This window comes from Podarcis bocagei (assembly GCF_964188305.1).
Source record: "Podarcis bocagei genome assembly, chromosome: 13".
NCBI lineage: Eukaryota > Metazoa > Chordata > Lepidosauria > Squamata > Lacertidae > Podarcis > Podarcis bocagei.
Window position 1 is genome coordinate 54,051,104 of NC_138138.1, and position 19,580 is coordinate 54,070,683.

General features: G+C 51.7%; 1 protein-coding gene across 2 annotated transcripts; it reads right to left on the reverse strand.

Annotated features, from left to right (window-relative positions):
- Positions 1–347: 347 nt before the first annotated feature.
- Positions 348–14,149, reverse strand: TRIP6 (thyroid hormone receptor interactor 6). Of its 2 annotated transcripts, none has more exons than XM_081167913.1 (9): positions 13,766–14,149; positions 11,741–11,799; positions 7,819–7,935; positions 5,902–6,558; positions 4,298–4,388; positions 3,836–4,005; positions 2,602–2,780; positions 2,129–2,249; positions 348–1,492 (listed from the first exon to the last, which is right to left on the reverse strand). In XM_081167913.1, exons 1-9 carry the CDS (start codon positions 13,959–13,961, stop codon positions 1,361–1,363), a joined length of 1,722 nt encoding a protein of 573 aa, XP_081024039.1. In that variant the 5' UTR covers positions 13,962–14,149; the 3' UTR covers positions 348–1,360. The 2 variants fall into 2 exon arrangements, with proteins under 2 accessions (XP_081024039.1, XP_081024038.1); XM_081167912.1 differs by having other exon boundaries at positions 11,741–11,853; positions 13,766–14,145.
- Between the last annotated feature and the right edge of the window lie 5,431 nt (positions 14,150–19,580).

Below are 19,580 nucleotides of genomic sequence, written 5' to 3' on the forward strand. Positions count from 1 at the left end.
GAACGCTTACATGTGTTTTAATCCGGATTCCAGTTTGCTGCCGATTTCATCACTTGAATGTTTGAAAGAGTTGTTTTGACTGATCCGTTTCATTCCCTCGGTAAACCCAAGGTGGCTGAGGCCACCCAGGCAGATGGGCGGGGCACAAATAATAAAGTTATCAAAATTATTATTAGCTCGTTGTTGTTTTCCAACACAATCAAGTGGAGTAATATATTTTATGAAATAAGTAAATAATCTGCCGGCCGATGCAATCCGAGCCCAGGTAACAGCTCTCCCGGTCCCCTGGGTTGGGTTCGGGGGGCAGTTCAGCAAAAGCCCCCCCCCCCAAATTAGCAGACACAAGGTGAAGTTTGACACATCTTTAATTAAATTCTGACACATAACGCACATGAACGCAATGCCCCACGCCCTGGGGGAAGACGCTTGTGGGGTGGGGAGTTTAATGTATTTTTAAAAAATACCCATACTTTAAAAAAACACTCACACAGAGAGAAGGAACTTGAGGAATTCTTTAAAAAAAAACAAAAAAAACCCAAGAGCTAGGGATATAGACCCAGATGTTAGATATCCCATTTCCCTCAGTTAGTGGCAATGGTGGAGGAGTGAGGAAGGGTATTATAGTATAATTCACCCTTTTTCTAAGCTGCTGCTGCCCTCCAGTGTTCTGGATTCCAATCCAACCAACCCCCAGCCAGCACAGCTGACTGGAGGCTGATGGGAGTTGTAGGCCAAAGCATTTGGACGGCACCTGCTTGGTTAAGGCTGCTGTAACTGACCGGGTGGGGGAGAGGGGAGATGGCACATAGCTAAGACCAGCTTATAGGTTTGGGGGAGCCCTCAAGGCAGGGAAATGGTGGGGCTGGTGGTGGAGAGAAGACAGAGGCGTGCAGAGAGAAGACAGAGATATGCAGAGCGAAGACAGTTATATACAGAGCGAAGACAGACACAATCCGCTTCCGATTTGAGAAATGCAGGGTTGCTGTTCGAAGCCGCCAACCTGCAGAGGAGAATTGGGGTGGGGGTAGGGGGGGAAGGAGGGAGGGAGGCAGCCAGGGCAGGACAGGAAAGTGGGGCAGCCGGGAGAAAAAGTTAGGGAGAGTTAGGGGCTTGAGATGCACTGCTGCTGCCCCCGAGACACACAGCAGGGTTTCTATGGCCAAAGGAAAAGAGGGCTGAAATGAACATCAAGAAATTCATAGAACAGAAGGGTTGGAAAGGACCCAATGGGTTGTCTATCCCAACCGCCTGCAACTCAGTGATAACGGCAGCAGGAAGTGGGGTGCAAAATGTGGAGCGGTTGAGGAGGCGGAAACCCATAGAGAAAACCAACAAGGAGACAGGGGGGAGGCAGAAGCCATCAGCAGTCCGTGGTGATCTTGGAGGAGAGCTCCTGGATCCGCCGAGCGCTGCAGCTCTTGCAAAGGATGTGGCCGTCCAGCGGGTAGCAGCCTCGGCCTTCGCCCTCGGAGGAGAGGAGCAGCCCACACTCCTGGAAGGGGAGAGAGAAGAGAATCGGTGGCTGGTATCCTTCCGTCTTGACGGATAAATTCCGGATAATTTATTATTTATACCCCACCCATCTGGCTGGGTTTCCCTAGCCACTCTGGGCGGCATCCAACAAAACACTAAAATACAATAACCTATTAAACATTAAAAGCTTCCCTAAACAGGGCTGCCTTCAGATGTCTTCTAAAAGTCTGGTAGTTATTATTCTCTTTGACATCTGGTGGGAGGGCGTTCCACAGGGCGGGCGCCACCACTGAGAAGGCCCTCTGCCTGGTTCCCTGTAACCTCGCAGGGAGGGAATCGCCAGAAGGCCCTCGGTTCTGGACCTCAGTGTCCGGGCAGAACGATGGGGGTGGAGACGCTCCTTCAGATATACTGGACCGAGGCTGTTTAGGGCTTTAAAGGTCAGCACCAACACTTTGAATTGTGCTCGGAAACATACTGGGAGCCAATGTAGGTGTTTCCAGACCAGTGTTACGTGGTCTTGGTGGCCGCTCCCAGTCCCGTCTAGTTAACCTGTGGAACTCCCTCCCACAGGAGACAGGGATGGCCACTAACCTGGATGGCCTCTGAAGAGGACTGGACAAAGAGACCGGGAGACCGGTCAAAGTGGTCTCACCTCGCATTTGTAGCAGCCTATGTGAAAACTGCGGTCCAGGGCGACGATTCGCACGGTCTCCTCCTTTCCAGGCTCTGGCATGATGGCATTACCACAAACTGAGCACCGGGGGGCAAACTTTCTGCCGGGGGAGGGGGGGGAGAGACAAGGATTAAGGTGTTCAGAAGCGAATTTTCTCCCGCTTTTAGCTCAGATGTGCTAGAAGAGGGAGAAGATCCACAGGTCGTCAAAACTGCAGAACTCCCTGCCACAGAAGACGGGAGATGCCTGCCAACGTGGACAGAGTTAAAAGAGGACGAGACAAACTCCGGGAAGATAGGGCAATTCGCAGGTTTTAACAGGTGAATTTCAAATGGATGTAAAACTTTGGACTTTAGGGAGAAGTGTGGGCGTTCTCATGAACCCCCCCTCCCCATCCAAGAAAGTTCCATTTAGCAGAAACTTGGGGGTGGGGGGCGGAGAGAGAGATTTACCGGTGGAAGTCTTCGATGCAGTGAATTTGGCTGGTGGCATCGACCGTGAACGGGACGCCATCGAGGCAGCGATGGCAAACCACGCAGGTGAAGCACTGTGGGTGGTAGGCTTTCCCCATCGCTCGCAGGATCCGGTCCATGATAGGTTTGGAGCACATGGAACATTTTTCCAAGGTCACCTGGCGAGAGGAGGGAAAGAGGGTTTCAACCTACAGACCGTGCATAATAATAATAATAATAATAATAATAATAATAATAATAATAATTTATTATTTACAGTGGTACCTCAAGTTAAGTACTTAATTCGTTCTGGAGGCCCGTTCTTAACCTGAAACTGTTCTTAACCTGAAGCACCACTTTAGCTAATGGGGCCTCCTGCTGCTGCCGTGCCGCCAGAGCACAATTTCTGTTCTCATCCTGAAGAAAAGTTCTTAACCTGAAGCACTATTTCTGGGTTAGCGGAGTCTGTAACCTGAAGCGTATGTAACCTGAGGTACCACTGTATACCCTGCCCATCTGGGGTATAGCCCCAGTCACTCTGGGCGGCTTCCAACAAAGCATTAAAATACAGTAGTCTGTTAAACATTAAAAGCTTCCCTAAACAGGGCTGCCTTCCGATGTCTTCTAAAAGTCTGGTAGTTGTTCTTCTCTTTGACATCTGGTGGGAGGGCGTTCCACAGGGTGGGTGCTACTACCGAGAAGGCCCTCTGCCTGGTTCCCTGTAACTTGGCTTCTTGCAGGGAGGGAACCGCCAGAAGGCCCTCGGAGCTGGACCTCAGCGTCCGGGCAGAACGATGGGGGTGGAGACGCTCCTTCAGGTCTACTGGGCCCTTGAGGCCGTTTAGGGCTTTCAAGGTCAGCACCAACACTTTGAATTGTGCTTGGAAACGTCCTGGGAGCCAGTGTAGGTCTTTCAAGACCGCTGTTTTGTGGTCTCGGTGGCCGCTCCCAGTCCCCAGTCTGGCTGCCGCATTCTGGATTACTTGTAATTTCCGGGTCACCTTCAAAGGTAGCCCCACGTAGAGCGCATTGCAGTAGTCCAAGCGGGAGATAACTAGAGCATGCGCCACTCCGGTGAGACAGTCTGCGGGCAGGGAGGGTCTCATCCTGCGTACCAGATGGAGCTGGTAGACAGCTGCCCTGGACACAGAATTGACTTCCTTCTCCAGGCCACTCTGGTGAGACTGCACCCCCCCACCTGCCAGGACCCCCTCACCCCCGCTGCCCCACTCACGACGTAGCAGGATTCACAGAAGGAGCGGCGGTCTATGGCGTAGAACGGCTGCCCGCGCAGGCGGCATCGGCAGGTGGCGCAGGTGAAGCACTCCACGTGGAAGACCTGGTCCATGGCCACGCAGCCCGTCCCGTCGCCAACCACGTTCTCCCCGCAGCGGGCGCAGCGGCCTGTCAGGGAGGAAGGAGCGCGTTCGGAGGCCTTTTCCGGGGTCCCCGCTCCCCCAAAATGCCCCTGCCAGCAACTCTCTACAACCCAGCCTGACTTCGGGCAAGGGAAGGGTTCCCCAGCTCCCGTCTGCAGATAGACTGCTCCTTGCCGTGGAGGCTTCACCGACAGCCGAGACGGACACAGCTGCCGACTGGACCGCCCCCTCCCCTCTCGGCCTCTGCGGACCCCGGTTCTGAAGCCATGCCACCGAGCGGTTGTCATCTCTTGGGGTGCCAAAAAAAAAAACCTCACCGAAATACTCGCCCGACGGAGGGTTGTTCATGTCGTACACCAGCTTCTTCGTCAGCCGGTCCAGCTCCTCTTCGGGGCGGCTGGGGGGAACCTGGTGGGTCGAGATGGAGGGCAGAGAGAAAGAACCATGAGCCCCCCTCCCTTCTCAAGCCATCTATAGCCCTCTCCTCCTCAGCAATAAAAATGTTTTTTTTAAAAAAATATAGCCCTCTCCTCCTCCTTGAATCTGTCTAATCCTCTTTTAAAGCTAACCAGGTTGGTGCCCATTCCTGTGGCAGGGAGTTCCGCTGTCTAACTATGCCCAGCACAAAGGAGGAGCGTCTTCTATCTGCTCCGAATCTCCCAACATCCAGCTTCGCTGCTTGCCCACCAGTCCTAGAGCTATGAGAGAGAAGAAGGGAACTTTCCCGCTTCCTCCAGCATACGGTCACTTTTATAAACCTCTTAACGTGTCTCTCCTTACATGCCTTTGGTCCAAACTAAAAAAAACCCGCTGCAGTCCTTTCTTCCCAGGGGAATTGATCCCTCTGCTTGATCCTCCTCGCTCTGCCCTTTGCAGAACCTTTCCCAGCTCTACAGTACTGCAGAATCATAGAGTGAGAAGGGGTCCCCCAAAGGTCATCCAGCCCAACCCGCCTGCAACGCGGGAATCGCAGGTAAAGAATTGCTAACGGGGGGGGGGGGGGCATCCAGCCTCTGATGGAGAACCTCTAATAAAGATAGATAGATAGATAGATAGATAGATAGATAGATAGATAATGATTATTATTGATTAAATCTGTATACTGCCCTTCACCCAAAGAACCCCAGGGCAGTTCAGACATGGACAGATAATAATAATAATAGTAATAAAAAATAATTATTAATTAAATTTGTATGCTGCCCTTCATGCAAGAACCCCAGGGTTGTTCAAATGCAGACTAATCATTTATTATTATTATTATAAATTAAATTTGTATACTGCCCTCCATCCAAAGATCCCCAAGGCAGTTCAGATATAGACAGATAATAATAATAATAATAATAATAATAATAATAATAATAATAGTAATAAAAAATAATTATTAATTAAATTTGTATGTTGCCTTCATCCAAAGAACCCCAGGACAGTTCAGACATGGACAGATAATAATAATAATAATAATAATAATAATAATAATAATAATAATAATAATAATAATAATAATAATAATAATAAAAAATTAAATTTGTATGCTGCCTTCATCCAAAGAACCCTAGGGCAGTTCAGACATAGACAGATGATGATGACGATGATGATTATTCTATATTGCCCCTCATCCAAAGACCCCCAGGACAGTTACAGACAGGTAGATAATGACAGATACAGACAGGTAGAGAATGATGGTTTATTAAATTTGCATGCCCCACCTTCCTCTGAAGTTCCCCAGGGCAGTTCAGAAACGGAAGCTTCTTGTTTCTCTAACCGTCGACCACAGAAACATTCCCGCCCTCTGCAATACCCCCTCTCTCCTCTTGACGCGAAAACAAAATAAAACCTGCCGGAATCTCTTGTGACTCGAACACAGGACACCCCCCCCGTACAAATGGCCCTCCCCTGCCTCCCGCCAGGGCCCTCCTCTTACCTGGTGCTGAAACCTCAGTCCTCCGCCCGCCGCCGGCGGCATCTGCGAAGCTACCGCCATCTCCTCCTTGCCCGGTTTCGCCAACCCGGGGTGGTACTGCCCCACCGGCGCCCCGGCCTTGCCAGGCCCAGGGTAGAACTCCCCTTCGGCCATCCGCCGGCCGTACGACGGCGGCTCCGGGTACCAGGGCTCGGCGTCGTGGCCCCGGGGCCGGCCGCCCACCTCCGAGGCGTACTGAGGGGGCGGTTTCGCCCGGTAGCCCAGCCGGGGGGACGGCGGGCCGTACGCCTGCTCCGCCCGGCGCTGGGGCTGGTTGTACCCGGCGACCGGCTGCGCCACCTTGACCTGGACGTTGAAGGGCGGGCCGGCGGACGAGGAAGCTGTGGCGTACGAGGCGGGCATGGGCTGAGGGTACGGTTTGGCGGCCGCGCCCGGCCGGTGGTAGCCAGCGGTGTAGGGGTCCCCGGAGACAGCGGCACCGCCGTATGGGGCAGGGGCCGGCTGCCCGCCGTAAGCGGCGCTCTTGGCGTAGGCGTCGAAACCCGGAGGCTTGGTGGGGGCGGAGAAGGTTCCGGAAGGGCCAGGTTTGTAGGCAGAGGCGGGCTTGGCGATGCCAGCCTGAGGGAGGCTGTGGGAGAAGGGAGCAGGCTCCAAATTCTGTGGGGGGGAAGAAGGGGCATGGATCAGGAACCAGGACAAAACTGGCAAATGATACGAGCAATGCCGGTAGCTGTGCTACAGGTAAACCCAGGGAGGAGGCTCTGAATCTCCAGGTTGCGAGTTCGAGACCCACACTGGGCAAAAGATTCCCGCCGCTGGGAGAGATCATCAGGGGGTTTGGGCTGGGAGTCCATCAGTATGCAGATACCCAGGTCTACCTCTCCTTTAAATCAGAACCAGTGAAGGCGGTGAAGGTCCTCTGTGAGTGCCTGGAAGCAGTTGGAGGATGGATGGCGGCTAACAAATTGAGGTTGAATCCTGACAAGACAGAAGTACTCTTCTTGGGGGACAGGGGAAGGGCAGGTGTGGGGGACTCCCTGGTCCTGAATGGGGCAACTGTGCCCCTGAAGGACCAGGTGCGCAGCCTGGGAGTCATTCTGGACTCACAGCTGTCCATGGAGGCGCAGGTCAGTTCTGTGTCCAGGACAGCTGTCCACCAGCAGGGTGAGACCCTCCCTGCCTGCAGACTGTCTGGCCAGAGTGGCGCATGCTCTAGTTATCTCCCGCTTGGACTACTGCAATGTGCTCCATGTGGGGCTACTTTTGAAGGTGACCTGGAAACTGCAATTAATGCAGAATGCAGCAGCTAGACTGGGAACTGGGAGCGGCAGCCGAGACCACATAACACCGGTCTTGAGAGATCTGCATTGGCTCCCAGGACGTTTCCAAGCAGAATTCCAAGTGTTGGTGCTGACCTTGAAAACCCTAAACGGCCTCAAGGGCCCAGTAGACCTGAAGGAGCGTCTCCACCCCCATCGTTCCTCCCGGACACTGAGGTCCAGCTCCGAGGGCCTTCTGGTGGTTCCCTCCCTGCGAGAGGTGAAGCTACAGGGAACCAGGCAGAGGGCCTTCTTGGTGGTGGCACCTGCCCTGTGGAACGCCCTCCCTTCAGATGTGAAAGAGATAAGCAGCTAACCTATCTTTAAAAGACATCTGAAGGCAGCCCTGTTTAGGGAAGTTTTTTATATTTAATGCTGTATTGTTTGTAACACTTGATTGGGAGCCGCCCAGAGTGGCTGGGGAAACTCAGCCAGATGGGCGGAGTATAAATAATATATTATTTTTTATTATTATTATTATTATTATTATTATTATTATTATTATTATTATTATTATTCTGGAAGGGTGGGTAGGCACAGCGGGTAGGTATCGCCTCTGACCGCCCCGCCCCCCGAATTCACGGACGGTGTCTCTCACCTGTCTCTCGCCACGGCGCTGCCGGGCACTCTCCAAATCAGCCAGCATGCTGGTGAGGGAGTCTATCTGGACGTCGATGCTGGAGGGGCGGGGAGGACCTTGCTCAAGAGGCGCCCCCTGTTGGCAGAAAGAGAAGGGTGAGTGAGGTCAGGTGGGATGCCCCCTTCTGGAAAAATCCAGGGCTTCGAAGGTGGGGTGGTCTCTTGGCGCCGATTGGCCGATGGGTGGCGAGAGAAACCGCTCTGAAGCCTGGGAGACCCCTCCTAACCCCCCCAAATCTCCCCTACTGTTGGGTTAATAATAATAATAATAATAATAATAATAATAATAATAATAATAATAATATTTTATTTATATCCCACCCTCCCTGGAGGAAGCCATGCTCCGAGCGGCTAACAACAGTAAAAGTAACACAGTTTACATAAAATCACAATCAATTAATTAAAATTCATTCTAAAATCAATTCATTCTAGAGTCAATTCAGAATCAAACTCGTGACAACCATTGGGTTAGAGCTCTATGAGGATTACAGAAGGAGAGAGGGGGTCAGGCTGTGCCTTGGCCAAAGGCCTGGTGGAACAGCTCTGTCTTGCAGGCCCTGCAGAAAGATGTCAAGTCCCGCAGGGCCCTAGTCTCTTGGGACAGAGCGTTCCGCCAGATCGGGGCCACACCCGAAAAAGCCCTGGCTCTGGTCGAGGCCAGCCTAACCTCTCTGTGGCCAGGGACCTCCAAGATGTTTTTATTTGAAGACCGTAAGGCCCTCCGTGGGACATACCAGGAGAGGCGGTCCCGTAGGTAGAAGGGTCTGAGGTCATATAGCTTTTAAAGGTTAAAACCAGCGACTTAAACCTGATCCTGCACTCTATGGAAAAATGGAAAAATGCCACCTTTGTTATAGCTGCGAGCGGTGCCTCCATGGAAAGGGAGGCATCGAAGATTACACCCAAACTCTTAACGGATGGCGCTGGCACTAATTGCGCAAGAGATGGGAGCATAGCTGTCAACTTACAGATTTGAAAAAAGGGACCAGCAGCCTCGAAAATAAGGGATCAGCAGCCAAAATAAGGGATTTTCCCAGCACAGGTATGTTCGACTTCTGAGCCAAAGGCAGAAAGCCCAGCCAGCAGCCAAACGAAGCCTCAAGCGGTGGTTCCCACAGCGCAGCAACCCGGCAAAGGGGATGCAGCAAGGAAAACCACCGTCCCCTCTCTGCTGGGAAGCGCTGAGCAAAGGCGAGTCCCCAGGCAACGCGGCCGATTTGATTGGCACAAGGCATGCAAGCTCCACCCCCCAGTCGTTCTCAGACTCCTTATTGGGTGAGCAACGCAGCCAAGCAACACAGCTGGAGCCTCCCTCCTCCCTGGCCGGCAGGGAGGGAGGGAGGGAGAGGAGCTGCTTCCTTTGAAACCCGGGAAATTTAAGGGACATCATCAATAAGGGACAGCAGCGGGACACGGCGCTGGGATAAGGGGGTTTCCTGCCAAATAAGGGACGGTTGACAGCTATGGATGGGATTTGCTCCCCCCCCCCCAATCCTATATCGTCCCGACCCAACCAAAAATCTTTTAAACCAAGGATGGTGAACGTTTGCTGGACTCTCACCTGAGCGTAGCCAGGGGTCAAACACCTTTCTCCCTTTCTGTGAGGCAGAAACGGCGGCCAATTAAAAAAAAGAATACTGTATTTTTCCGCTTATAAGACTATATTTTCCCGCAATTGTTTAAAATTGCGGGGTCGTCATATGCACAGAATGCTGCAATTCTTAATTTGGGGTTCAAAAAATAGGGGTCGTCTTATACGTGGGGGTGGAAAAATAGGGTAATTTTATAAGTCGTGTGTCCTTGTTTCTCAATTTGATCCTTTACCCGGTTTTGTATATTTTGTGGTATTTTATGCACCGCGACTTATTTTTACTGATTGTAGCTTAGTACTTTTTATTGTAACGGATGAGTGTAAACTGTTTAACTATTATCTGCTGATATTTCACTTTAAGGTTTACTGTTATATTCTAGTGGATTGTTGAATATTTGATATCAGTTGTTTATTTTAAACAACTATCCGACTTTTAGAAGACTCCTGACGGCAGCCCTGTTTAGGGAAGTTTTGAATGTTTGATGTTTTATCGTGTTTTTAATATTCTGTTCGGAGCTGCCCAGAGTGGCTGGGGGAACCCAGCCAGATGGGCGGGGTATAAATTATAAATTATTATTAATACTAATATTATTAAAGTTATTGTGACTTTTTTGTATCGGGTCAGATTGTTATTAGGTGTGTGACCTTTGCTGTCTATTTTGCTGTTTCTACACCTTGCAAACCACCTTGCGGAGAGTAATATAGAAAGGCAATATACAAATTGAGATTGAAATGAAATTAAAACACCCATCTATTTTAAAGCAGGCCTTGCCAGACTTGTAAGATTGATTGCACTGCTCTATTTTGCTATTTATTGATATTTAACTGAATGTTTCATTAGTAGTTTCTCTAGTTTCTTGCCAATGTGTTCCTTCGTCATTTTGGGTTCCTTTTCCTCCAATTATCTTACTTGTGTTTTACGTAAACCGCTTGGGGTTTTTTTTGTATACGAAGCGATAGATATACAGCTATTATTCCTGCACAGGTTCTGTGCACACCGCAAGCAGATTCCACAGCGACGGCTGACACACCTTTACCTGCCGCTCACCTGACAGCAGGGCTGGGGCATATGGGTTAAACAGACTCCACTGTCGTGGGGAATTTATTTAACTATAAAACTGTTTATGTACTGCCACATCCTAAAGATATATACTTCAAAGTGGTTTGTGGCAATAAAAGAATAAAATAAAAACCCCAGCTGCCCAGAGTGGCTGGGGAAACCCAGCCAGATGGGCGGGGTATGAACAAATTATTATTATTATTTTAAAAATGGGTTTTAAACACCCATCAGTTAAGCCTTGCAGGAGGAAGTGTTCCTAAACGCCTGCACAGGCCTGGAGAAATAGAAGCGTTTTCGGCCGGTGTTTAAAAGAAGGTGCCCACTGAATCTCCAGTGGCAGAGAGTCCCACAGGACCAGGCCAATGACACAAAGAGCTTGGGTTATCGTTGTTGTCAAACGAGCCTCGCCAACCCATCCCTGCAGATGATGCCAGGGACTGAGCTGGGATGTAAGGGAGCAGACAAAATATGGGCTTTAACTGAGTGGGTCGCGGCTTTCCACAGCCAGAGCTGCACCATGTGGATTTCTGCCTGGCAAACAAAAATTGGTCAAGGGACTCAGGAGTGCTGGCCCCTTTGCAGTACAGTGGTACCTTGGTTCTCAAACGCCTTCGTGGTTCTCAAACGCTGAAAACCCAGAAGTGTTCCAGTTTCCGAACGTTTTTCAGAAGCCGAACATCCGATGTGGCTATCGGCTATTGTTTCTGGGGCCCCTGCACCAATCAGAAGCTGTGCCTTGGTTTTCAAACATTTCAGAAGTCAAACAGACTTCTAGAACGGATTAAGTTTGGCGCTTTTGTTTTTGCTATTTATTTTGTGTTTTTGAGGCTTTTTCGATTAATTTGGGGTTTTTTGCGACTGTGTGGAACCCAGTTCAGCTAGTGACTGATTGACTGACACTTGCCCATGCGCAAATAACACTTGCGCATGCGCGCAAGCTATTTCCGGTGCTCCTCTGACCCGGAAGTGGGCAGACGCGCAGCGCAGCGCCGGTAAGAGCGGGCGTCGCAGCGGGCCGGATAAACGAGTCCCTAGGGCCTTATCCGGCCCGCGGACCTTAGTTTGGGGACCACTGATCTAGAGCCAAGCACTAAATAAATCATAACAGTGACCGTCAGGCTGGTCCTCAGATCTCACAAGAAATCTGATCCTAGTCCAATGGGGTTTGGGGAATTGGCGAATCCCAAAACCTGGTGTTACCGCGCAAACCCACCTGCAAGCCCAGCTTACCTGCAAGGGGTACCCAGGAGGAGAAGCGCTGCCCCAGGAACCCCCAGATCCTCTCTCGCCTGCAGAAGAGTAATGATGGTCGCCGGTGGCGTCGTGAACATGGGGCACAGGGCCTGGAGAAAAAGAATTGGGGGGGGGGGAGAGAAGAGAAGAAACCAAGAGGGAGGTTTATTATTTTTCATCTACAGTGGTGCCTCGCAAGACAAAAAGAATCTGTTCTGTGATTCTCTTCGTCTAGCGGTTTTTTCGTCTTGCGAAGCAAGCCCATTGACGGATTAGCGGATTAGCGCTATTAGCGGCTTTTAGCGGCTTATCTGCTGATCAGATCAGCTGAAAAGCGGCTTAGCGGCTTAGAAAAAGGGGGGGAGGAAAAAAAACCAGCAGGAACTTGCAAGACATTGTCGTCTTGCGAAGCAAGCCCATAGGAAATTCGTTTTGCGAAGCACTTCCAAAACGGAAAACTCTTTCGTCTAGCGAGTTTTCCGTCTTGCGAGGCATTCGTCTTGCGGGGCACCACTGTATTAAATAAAATATACACACCCCTTAGGGACGCGGGTGGCGCTGTGGTCTAAACCACAGAGCCTAGGGCTTGCCAATCAGAAGGTCAGCGGTTCGAATCCCCGCGACGGGGTGAGCTCCCGTTGCTCAGTCCTTGCTCCTGCCAACCTAGCAGTTCAAAAGCACGTCAAAGTGCAAGTAGATAAATAGGTACCGCTCCGGGGAGAATGTAAGCAGTGTTTCCATGCGCTGCTCTGGTTCGCCAGAAGCGGCTTAGTCATGCTGGCCACATGACCCAGAAGCTGTACGCCGGCTCCCTCGGCCAGTAAAGTGAGATGAGCGCCGCAACCCCAGAGTCGGCCACAACTGGACCTTATGGTCAGGGGTCCCTTTACCTTTACTTTACACACCCCTTAGGGACACAAGTAGCGCTGTGGTCTAAACCACAGAGCCTAGGACTTGTCGATCGGAAGGTCGGCGGTTCGAATCCCCGCGACGGGGTGAGCTCCCATTGCTCAGTCCTTGCTCCTGCCCATCTAGCAGTTCGAAAGCGCATCAAAGTGCAAGTAGATGAATAGGTACCGCTCTGGCGGGAAGGTAAACGGCGTTTCCGTGCGCTGCTCTGGTTCGCCAGAAGCGGCTTAGTCATGCTGGCCACATGACCTGGAAAAACTGTCTGCAGACAAACGCCGGCTCCCTTGGCCTATAGAGCAAGATCAGTGCCGCAACCCCAGAGTCGTCCGCAACTGGACCTAATGGTCAGGGGTACCTTTATCTTACACACACCTTGACTGCCTAAGAGAAGCAACGCCTCAAAGAGGTTTCGGAAAATACACAATTTTATTATTATACAAATACACACATTATTATTTTTCGCCTATTAAGTAAAACGTTACACACCCCTTGACTGCATAAGAGAAATAATGCCTCAAAGAGGTTTGGGAAAAGATTCGCAATTTGCAACGACGGTTTAAAAACACGCAAAAAAAGGCCCAGAAAGGTTAAGATTCACAAGCGTTTGGGTCGGCTTGCCCGAACGTGAATGTTTTTTTTAGCAGGTGCCAGAAGGAAGACTGTGGAGGAAACTGCTTGTTATCAAGAGGCAGGGAGTTCCAAAGGTTCGGTAGGAATAAGAATTTTTCCAGCCTCCGGCCAGTTAGGATCTGCTCAAAGCAGATTTTTTCTAAACATTGCTAGGTGGGCTTTCCCAAGTCCCCACTATCTGATCTTCATTTTACCTCATCTTTAGCAGTTTACATATATCATAATTTCTAACCATTTTTAAAAAAAAAATCCCGCTTAATTCAACCATAAAAATCTTCACATTTTATCACTTACAAATAATACTATTTTAAAATGCACTATCTTCTACTTCTAACCCTACAGCCAATACCCACTTCCAAAGCTAGTCTAAGATTTAAATATGGTAATCCTGGAATTGCAGAGTTGTTAGGGACACCCAAAGGTCATCCATCCCAACCCGCAGCCATGCAAAGAATTCCTTGGCGTTCTCCGCCGCCACCTTACCTGGCACGGGGGGTAGGTACTGCGTTGGCACACTCATCGTCCCGTTGGCCTCCTGAGACCCATAGGTGGGTTGGGGGGCACCGGGAGAAGAAGCAAAACTCTTCTGGGGCTTGAAGGCGGCCGGAGCAGAAACTGTGACCCCAGCCTGTCCCGGGACCCCCACCTGTTTCGGGGGGAGCCAGGTGGGGCCAGACATCACGTGGGGGCTAGGAAAAATTAAAAGAGAGAATTTTGTATTTTATTTTAAGAAATCTGGGCCTCAGAAGTTGCCGTGGAGAGCTTTTTCCTTTCTCATTTTTTAAATTTAGTTTTACATACAGTGGTACCTTGGGTTAAGTACTTAATTCGTTCCGGAGGTCCGTTCTTATCCTGAAACTGTTCTTAACCTGAAGCACCACTTTAGCTAATGGGACCTCCCGCTGCCGCTGCGCCGCAAGAGTACGATTTCTGTTCTCATCCTGAAGCAAAGTTCTTAACCCGAGGTAATATTTCATCCTGAAGCAAAGTACTTAACCTGAAGCACTTTTTCTGAGTCTGTAACCTGAGGTACCACTGTAATAATAATAATAATAATAATAATAATAATAATAATAATAAATTATTTATACACCACCCATCTGGCTGGGTTTCCCCAGCCACTCTGGGCAGCTTCCAACAAAGTGTTAAAATACAGTGGTCTGTTAAACATTAAAAGCTTCCCTAAACGCCTTCAGATGTCTTCTAAAAGTCTGGTAGTTGTTGTTCTCTTTGACATCTGGTAGGGAGGGTGCCACCACCAAGAAGGCCCTCTGCAACTTGGCTTCTCGCAGTGAGGGGACTGCCAAAAGGCCCTCAGGGCTGGACCTCAGTGTCCGGGCTGAACGATGGGGGTGGAGACGCTCCTTGAGGTATAGTGGGCCTTTGAGGCCGTTTAGGGCTTTCAAGGTCAACACCAACACTTTGAATTGCGCCTGGAAATGTACTGGGAGCCAATGTAGGTCTTTCAAGACCGGTGTTATATGGTCTCAGCGGCCGCTCCCAGTCACCAGTCTAGCTGCCGCATTCTGGATTAATTGCAGTTTCCAGATCACCTTCAAAGGTAGCCCCACGTAGAGCGCATGGCAGTAGTTCAAGCGGGAGATAACTAGAGCATGCACCACTCTGGCGAGACAGTCTGCGGGCAGGGAGGGTCTCATCGTGCGTACCAGATGGAGCTGCCCAGATTTTAATTTACAACTATATCACAGCTCATCCGAAGTTACAAGATCCCCATGGATCTCTGGACTTCCCCCTCCCCCCCTTCCAGGGGTCCAATATTTAAACCTTTTCTACCGCATCTTTTTAAAAAATAATCCAGATTTTTTATAACTCCATTGCGTCCGTAGTTCTCGTTACATTACAAGTGTTGTTACAGTCCTGCTAACATTAGCAGAGCGCGTTCTCGGGGCCCAGGACTCCTGAGTCCGTTCCGCAGCATCTGAACTCTTTGCGAGACAGCCTTAGACAATCCAAGGAAGAAATATTTTATTTTATTGCATTTCTATCCCACCTTTGAGGGACGCGGGTGGCGCTGTGGTCTAAACCACAGAGCCTAGGGCTTGCCAATCAGAAGGTCAGCGGTTCAAATCCCCGCGACGGGGTGAGCTCCCGTTGCTCGGTCCCTGCTCCTGCCAACCTAGCAGTTCGAAAGCATGTCAAAGTGCAAGTAGATAAATAGGTACCGCTCCGGCGGGAAGGTAAACGGCGTTTCCGTGCGCTGCTCTGGTTCGCCAGAAGCGGCTTAGTCCTGCTGGCCGCAATAAAGCGAGATGAGCGCCGCAACCCCGGCCACGACTGGACCTAATGGTCAGGGGTCCCTTTACCTTTTACGTATCACACCTTCTTCTCCAAGGTGGGGCCAGTGCTTTTTCTCTCTTTCCCAAAAAATTAAAAAAATTAGGGATACATTTTGACTCAAGAAAACCACCATTTTATTTGGCGGGAAACTCCCTTATCCCAGCGCCGTGTCCCGCTGCTGTCCCTTATTGATGATGTCCCTTAAATTTCCCAGGTTTCAAAGGAAGCAGTTCCTCTCCCTCCCTCCCTGCCGGCCAAGGAGGAGGGAGGCTCCAGCTGTGTTGCTTGGCTGCATTGCTCACCCAATAAGGAGTCTGAGAACGACTGGGGGGTGGAGCTTGCATGCCTTGTGCCAATCAAATCGGCCGCCTTGCCTGGGGACTCGCCTTTGCTCAGCGCTTCCCAGCAGAGAGGTGACGGTGGTTTCCCTTGCTGCATCCCCTTTGTCGGGTTGCTGCGCTGTGGGAACCACCACTTGAGGCTTCGTTTGGCTGCTGGTTGACTAAAACCCCTTATTTTGGTTGCTGATCCCTTATTTTCGAGGCTGCTGGTCCCTTATTTTCAAATCTATAAGTTGACAGCTATGGTTCAGTCGCCTTCAGGCGGCTACCTTGGAAGCCTGGAGAGCGAGAGGGGTCGGTGCGCACTGACCCCTCTCGCTCTCCAGGCTTCAGTGAAGGCAACCCGAAGCCTCCAGAGCGCAGCGGGAACACCCGCCGCCCTCTGGAGGCTTCGGGTTCTTTAGACCTGCTCTTTGGGGCTGGTGGGGGTGAAGCCCACCGCCAGCCCCAAAGAGCAGGTCGGGGAGCAGCGGAAAGGCGCGCAGTCTTCCCGCTGCTCCGCAAGCTTCCCCCCCCCTGCCCCAAAGAGCAAAGAAGCCTTCTGCCATAAGGTAAAAGGTAAAGGGGCCCCTGACCATTAGGTCCAGTCATGACCGATTCTGGGGTTGCGGCGCTCATCTCGCTTTATTGGCCGAGGGAGCCGGCGTACAGCTTCCAGGTCATGTGGCCAGCATGACTCAGCCGCTTCTGGCGAACCAGAGCAGCGCACGGAAACGCCATTTACCGTCCCGCCAGAGTGGTACCCATTTATCTACTTGCACTTGGACGTGCTTTCGAACTGCTAGGTTGGCAGGAGCAGGGACTGAGCAACGGGAGATCACCCCGTCGCGGGGATTCGAACCGCCGACCTTCTGATCGGCAAGTCCTAGGCTCTGTGGTTTAACCCACAGCGCCACCCGCATCCCTTGGCTTCTGCCATAGCAGCGCGCAACGTCTCCAGCCGGGAGGGGCTGCACGCGTCTATGGCAATACCCCCACCTCCCGCAAAAGCCCACAGGAGCCGCGTACCCTTTAAGGAGTGTGCGGCTCCTGCGGGGTTTTCTACGAGGAGGGAGAAGGGACTGACTGGCCGCGTCAGTCCCTTCTCCCTCCTGGGGAAAAGCCCATAAGAGCCACACGGAGATTGTATGCAGCTTTTGGGGGCTTTTCCCGCCTGCCTGCCCCCTGCATTCACCCCATAAGACGCACACACATTTCCCCTTACTTTTTAGGAGGGGGAAAGTGCGTCTTATGGAGCAGAAAATACGGTACCCTTCCCCAAAATGGTGCCCTCCCATCTGAGGCTACCTAGAGGGCACCTGGTTGGGGAAGGTGGTTTCAACCTCAGATGTTCAGAAAATCCACAGCTTCTTAAGAACACACACCAAAAAACCGAGGCCAACTGCGAAAAGCTGGTGGTGCCGTGGTTGTAGTGCCAGGCCAATGAATCTCGCTCCCCCTCTTTCTTTTTTCCTGTCTCCTCCTGTTATGAGGCTGCATTTTAATGTTTTAAAGTTGTATTTTAATCTTGTTTTTTTAAGTTGTATTCGTTCAACTTGTTTTTATTATTGGTTGTTGGCCGCCCTCAGCCCGGCCTTGGCTGGGGAGGGCGGGGTATGAATAAAATTTATTATTATTATTATTGTGTGTGTGTGTGGCCTCGGGGGCCGGTCCCTGCCTCTCAGCCTGGCCCCCACCTCCCTCGCAAGGCTGTTGTGAGGATGGAAGGAGGAGAAGGGGGGAAACGCCTTCCCCTATGAAAAAAGATTGCCTGCGGATGCAATAAGCAGAATCATCAAAGGAGGTCCAGATCGGGAGGATAACTTCTAGGTTTCAGTAAAAAAATAAAATATAAATCCTATTTCGCTGGGGAAGTTTAGATGAGGAGTTTCTGGAGCAACCAAGGTGGGATATAAATAATAAAATTGTTATCATTATTCCTTCTGCAAATGCCGTCCAAAAAGGACTTCAGCAAGGAGATTTTTTTGGGGGGTGTGTGGAAGGGAAACACTTGCTGTAATTGCACAAATGTGGGTTCCAGCTAGCAGATTTTTAAGGGGGGTCATAGGAATGAACCCCCTTTTCTTAGTCAAAGCCAGATCTGACATTCCCCCACCCCTTCCCCAAATCGCCCAGCTTCTCAGTCCCCCCCTTAAAATCATGTCAGAGTCTGCTCCAAAGCCACACCCAGACCCTCTTGATGGCAGTTATGGGTCGGGCCCCATAGGCCAGATTTTTAAGGCACTTTGCACATGCCCTGCGCTCCAGGGGTTGTTCCGAGCCGGGGCCCCCAGCTCAGGACGAGGCCTACTAGTGCACCCCCCTCCTTGCAAGAACCCAGGCGTCCGGGCCCCCAAACCCTCCGACCCACCCAAGACCCCCAAGGCTGCTGCTGCCGCCCCACAACTCTGGGTTGCAGCAAGGAGGAACCCAGGCGTCCGAGCTCTCCCCCTCCATCTCTATCGCCCCCAAAGTGGGAGCGAGGAGCCCCCTATTAGCCCGCATGCACAGGGGTGGGGTGGGGGTGAGGGGGTCCTGGGGGGGCAGCCAACTTTCACCCTAGAGAATATATGGGGAGGAAAAAGGAAGAGGGCAAGGGACGCGCCCAGCTCAGAAAGAGGGGGCCGATTTCCCCACCCTAAAAACTGCATCAGGCTTGAATGCAATGGGTGGGGTGGCGGGGGGGGGGCGTCTCCTGCAGCCTCCCCCCCCAGGGGGCTCACCTGATCCCAGGATCTGGCAGCTTGTGGGGTCGATCTTCCTTGCGCCCCAGCTCGATCCCCTCCCGGGCCGAGGCTTTCTGGCAAACTTTCTTCCGTCCCGCAGAAAACTTTCCTTCCCTTTCTCTCTCTCTCTCTCCCCCCCCCCCGCGCCTCCCACGCAACACTTTTTTTTTCTTAATGGACCCCCCCGGGGTGACGTCACCGCATTCCAGAGCGTCACGTGGAGCCTGGGAATTCCTGCCACTTCCGGTGGGAGGAGGGCGAGGGGTGGGGTGGGGGGTCTGGGAGGGGGCGGGGCGGAGGGTCCCCTCCCCTCCCCCCAATTGCCTCTCTCGGACTCCTGGGTTCCTCTTGGAAGAGGAGGTCTTCCTCTGTAGGGTTTTTTTTAGAGTAAAGGGCTTGGGGGGGCTCCCCTGGGGGGCAAGGGTGGGGGTGGGGAAGGCGCAGGACGCCTGGGTCCTCCAGGGAAGGATTGCGCCTCTAGGTGGGTCAGGATTTTTTGGGGGGGTTGGGGAGAAGGACTCCTGAGTCCTCTAAAAAAGGGGTCTGTCTCTAGTGGGGCGCCAGTTCAAGGGGCGGAGCAGGACTCCTCGGTCCTCTTTGTTTCATATGGTCAGAGTGGTTTGAATTATGCCTTTAAAAGTTAAAAGTTTCTTAAAATCATAATAAAAGTGGTTTTTCCTGGGGGGGGGGGGGTACCAGCAGGGCAGGACTCCTGGGTCCTCTTGGGCAAGGGGAGGGGAAAGTAAGATACAAGAAGGTGGGGGAGGGGAGCAGGACTCCTGGGTTCCCCTGGGAAAGGGGTGCGTGCGCCTCCAGTGGCCCGGACGCCTGGGTTCCCTTCCCCAGGAAAGGAGGCCTGGTGGGAAGCCAGGATTCGGAGGGCAGTTGGGCCTAGTGGGCGGAGGCAGGCTTGGAAAAGGAGAGGGGCTGGCGTTCTTTCTCGTCCCCCCCCCC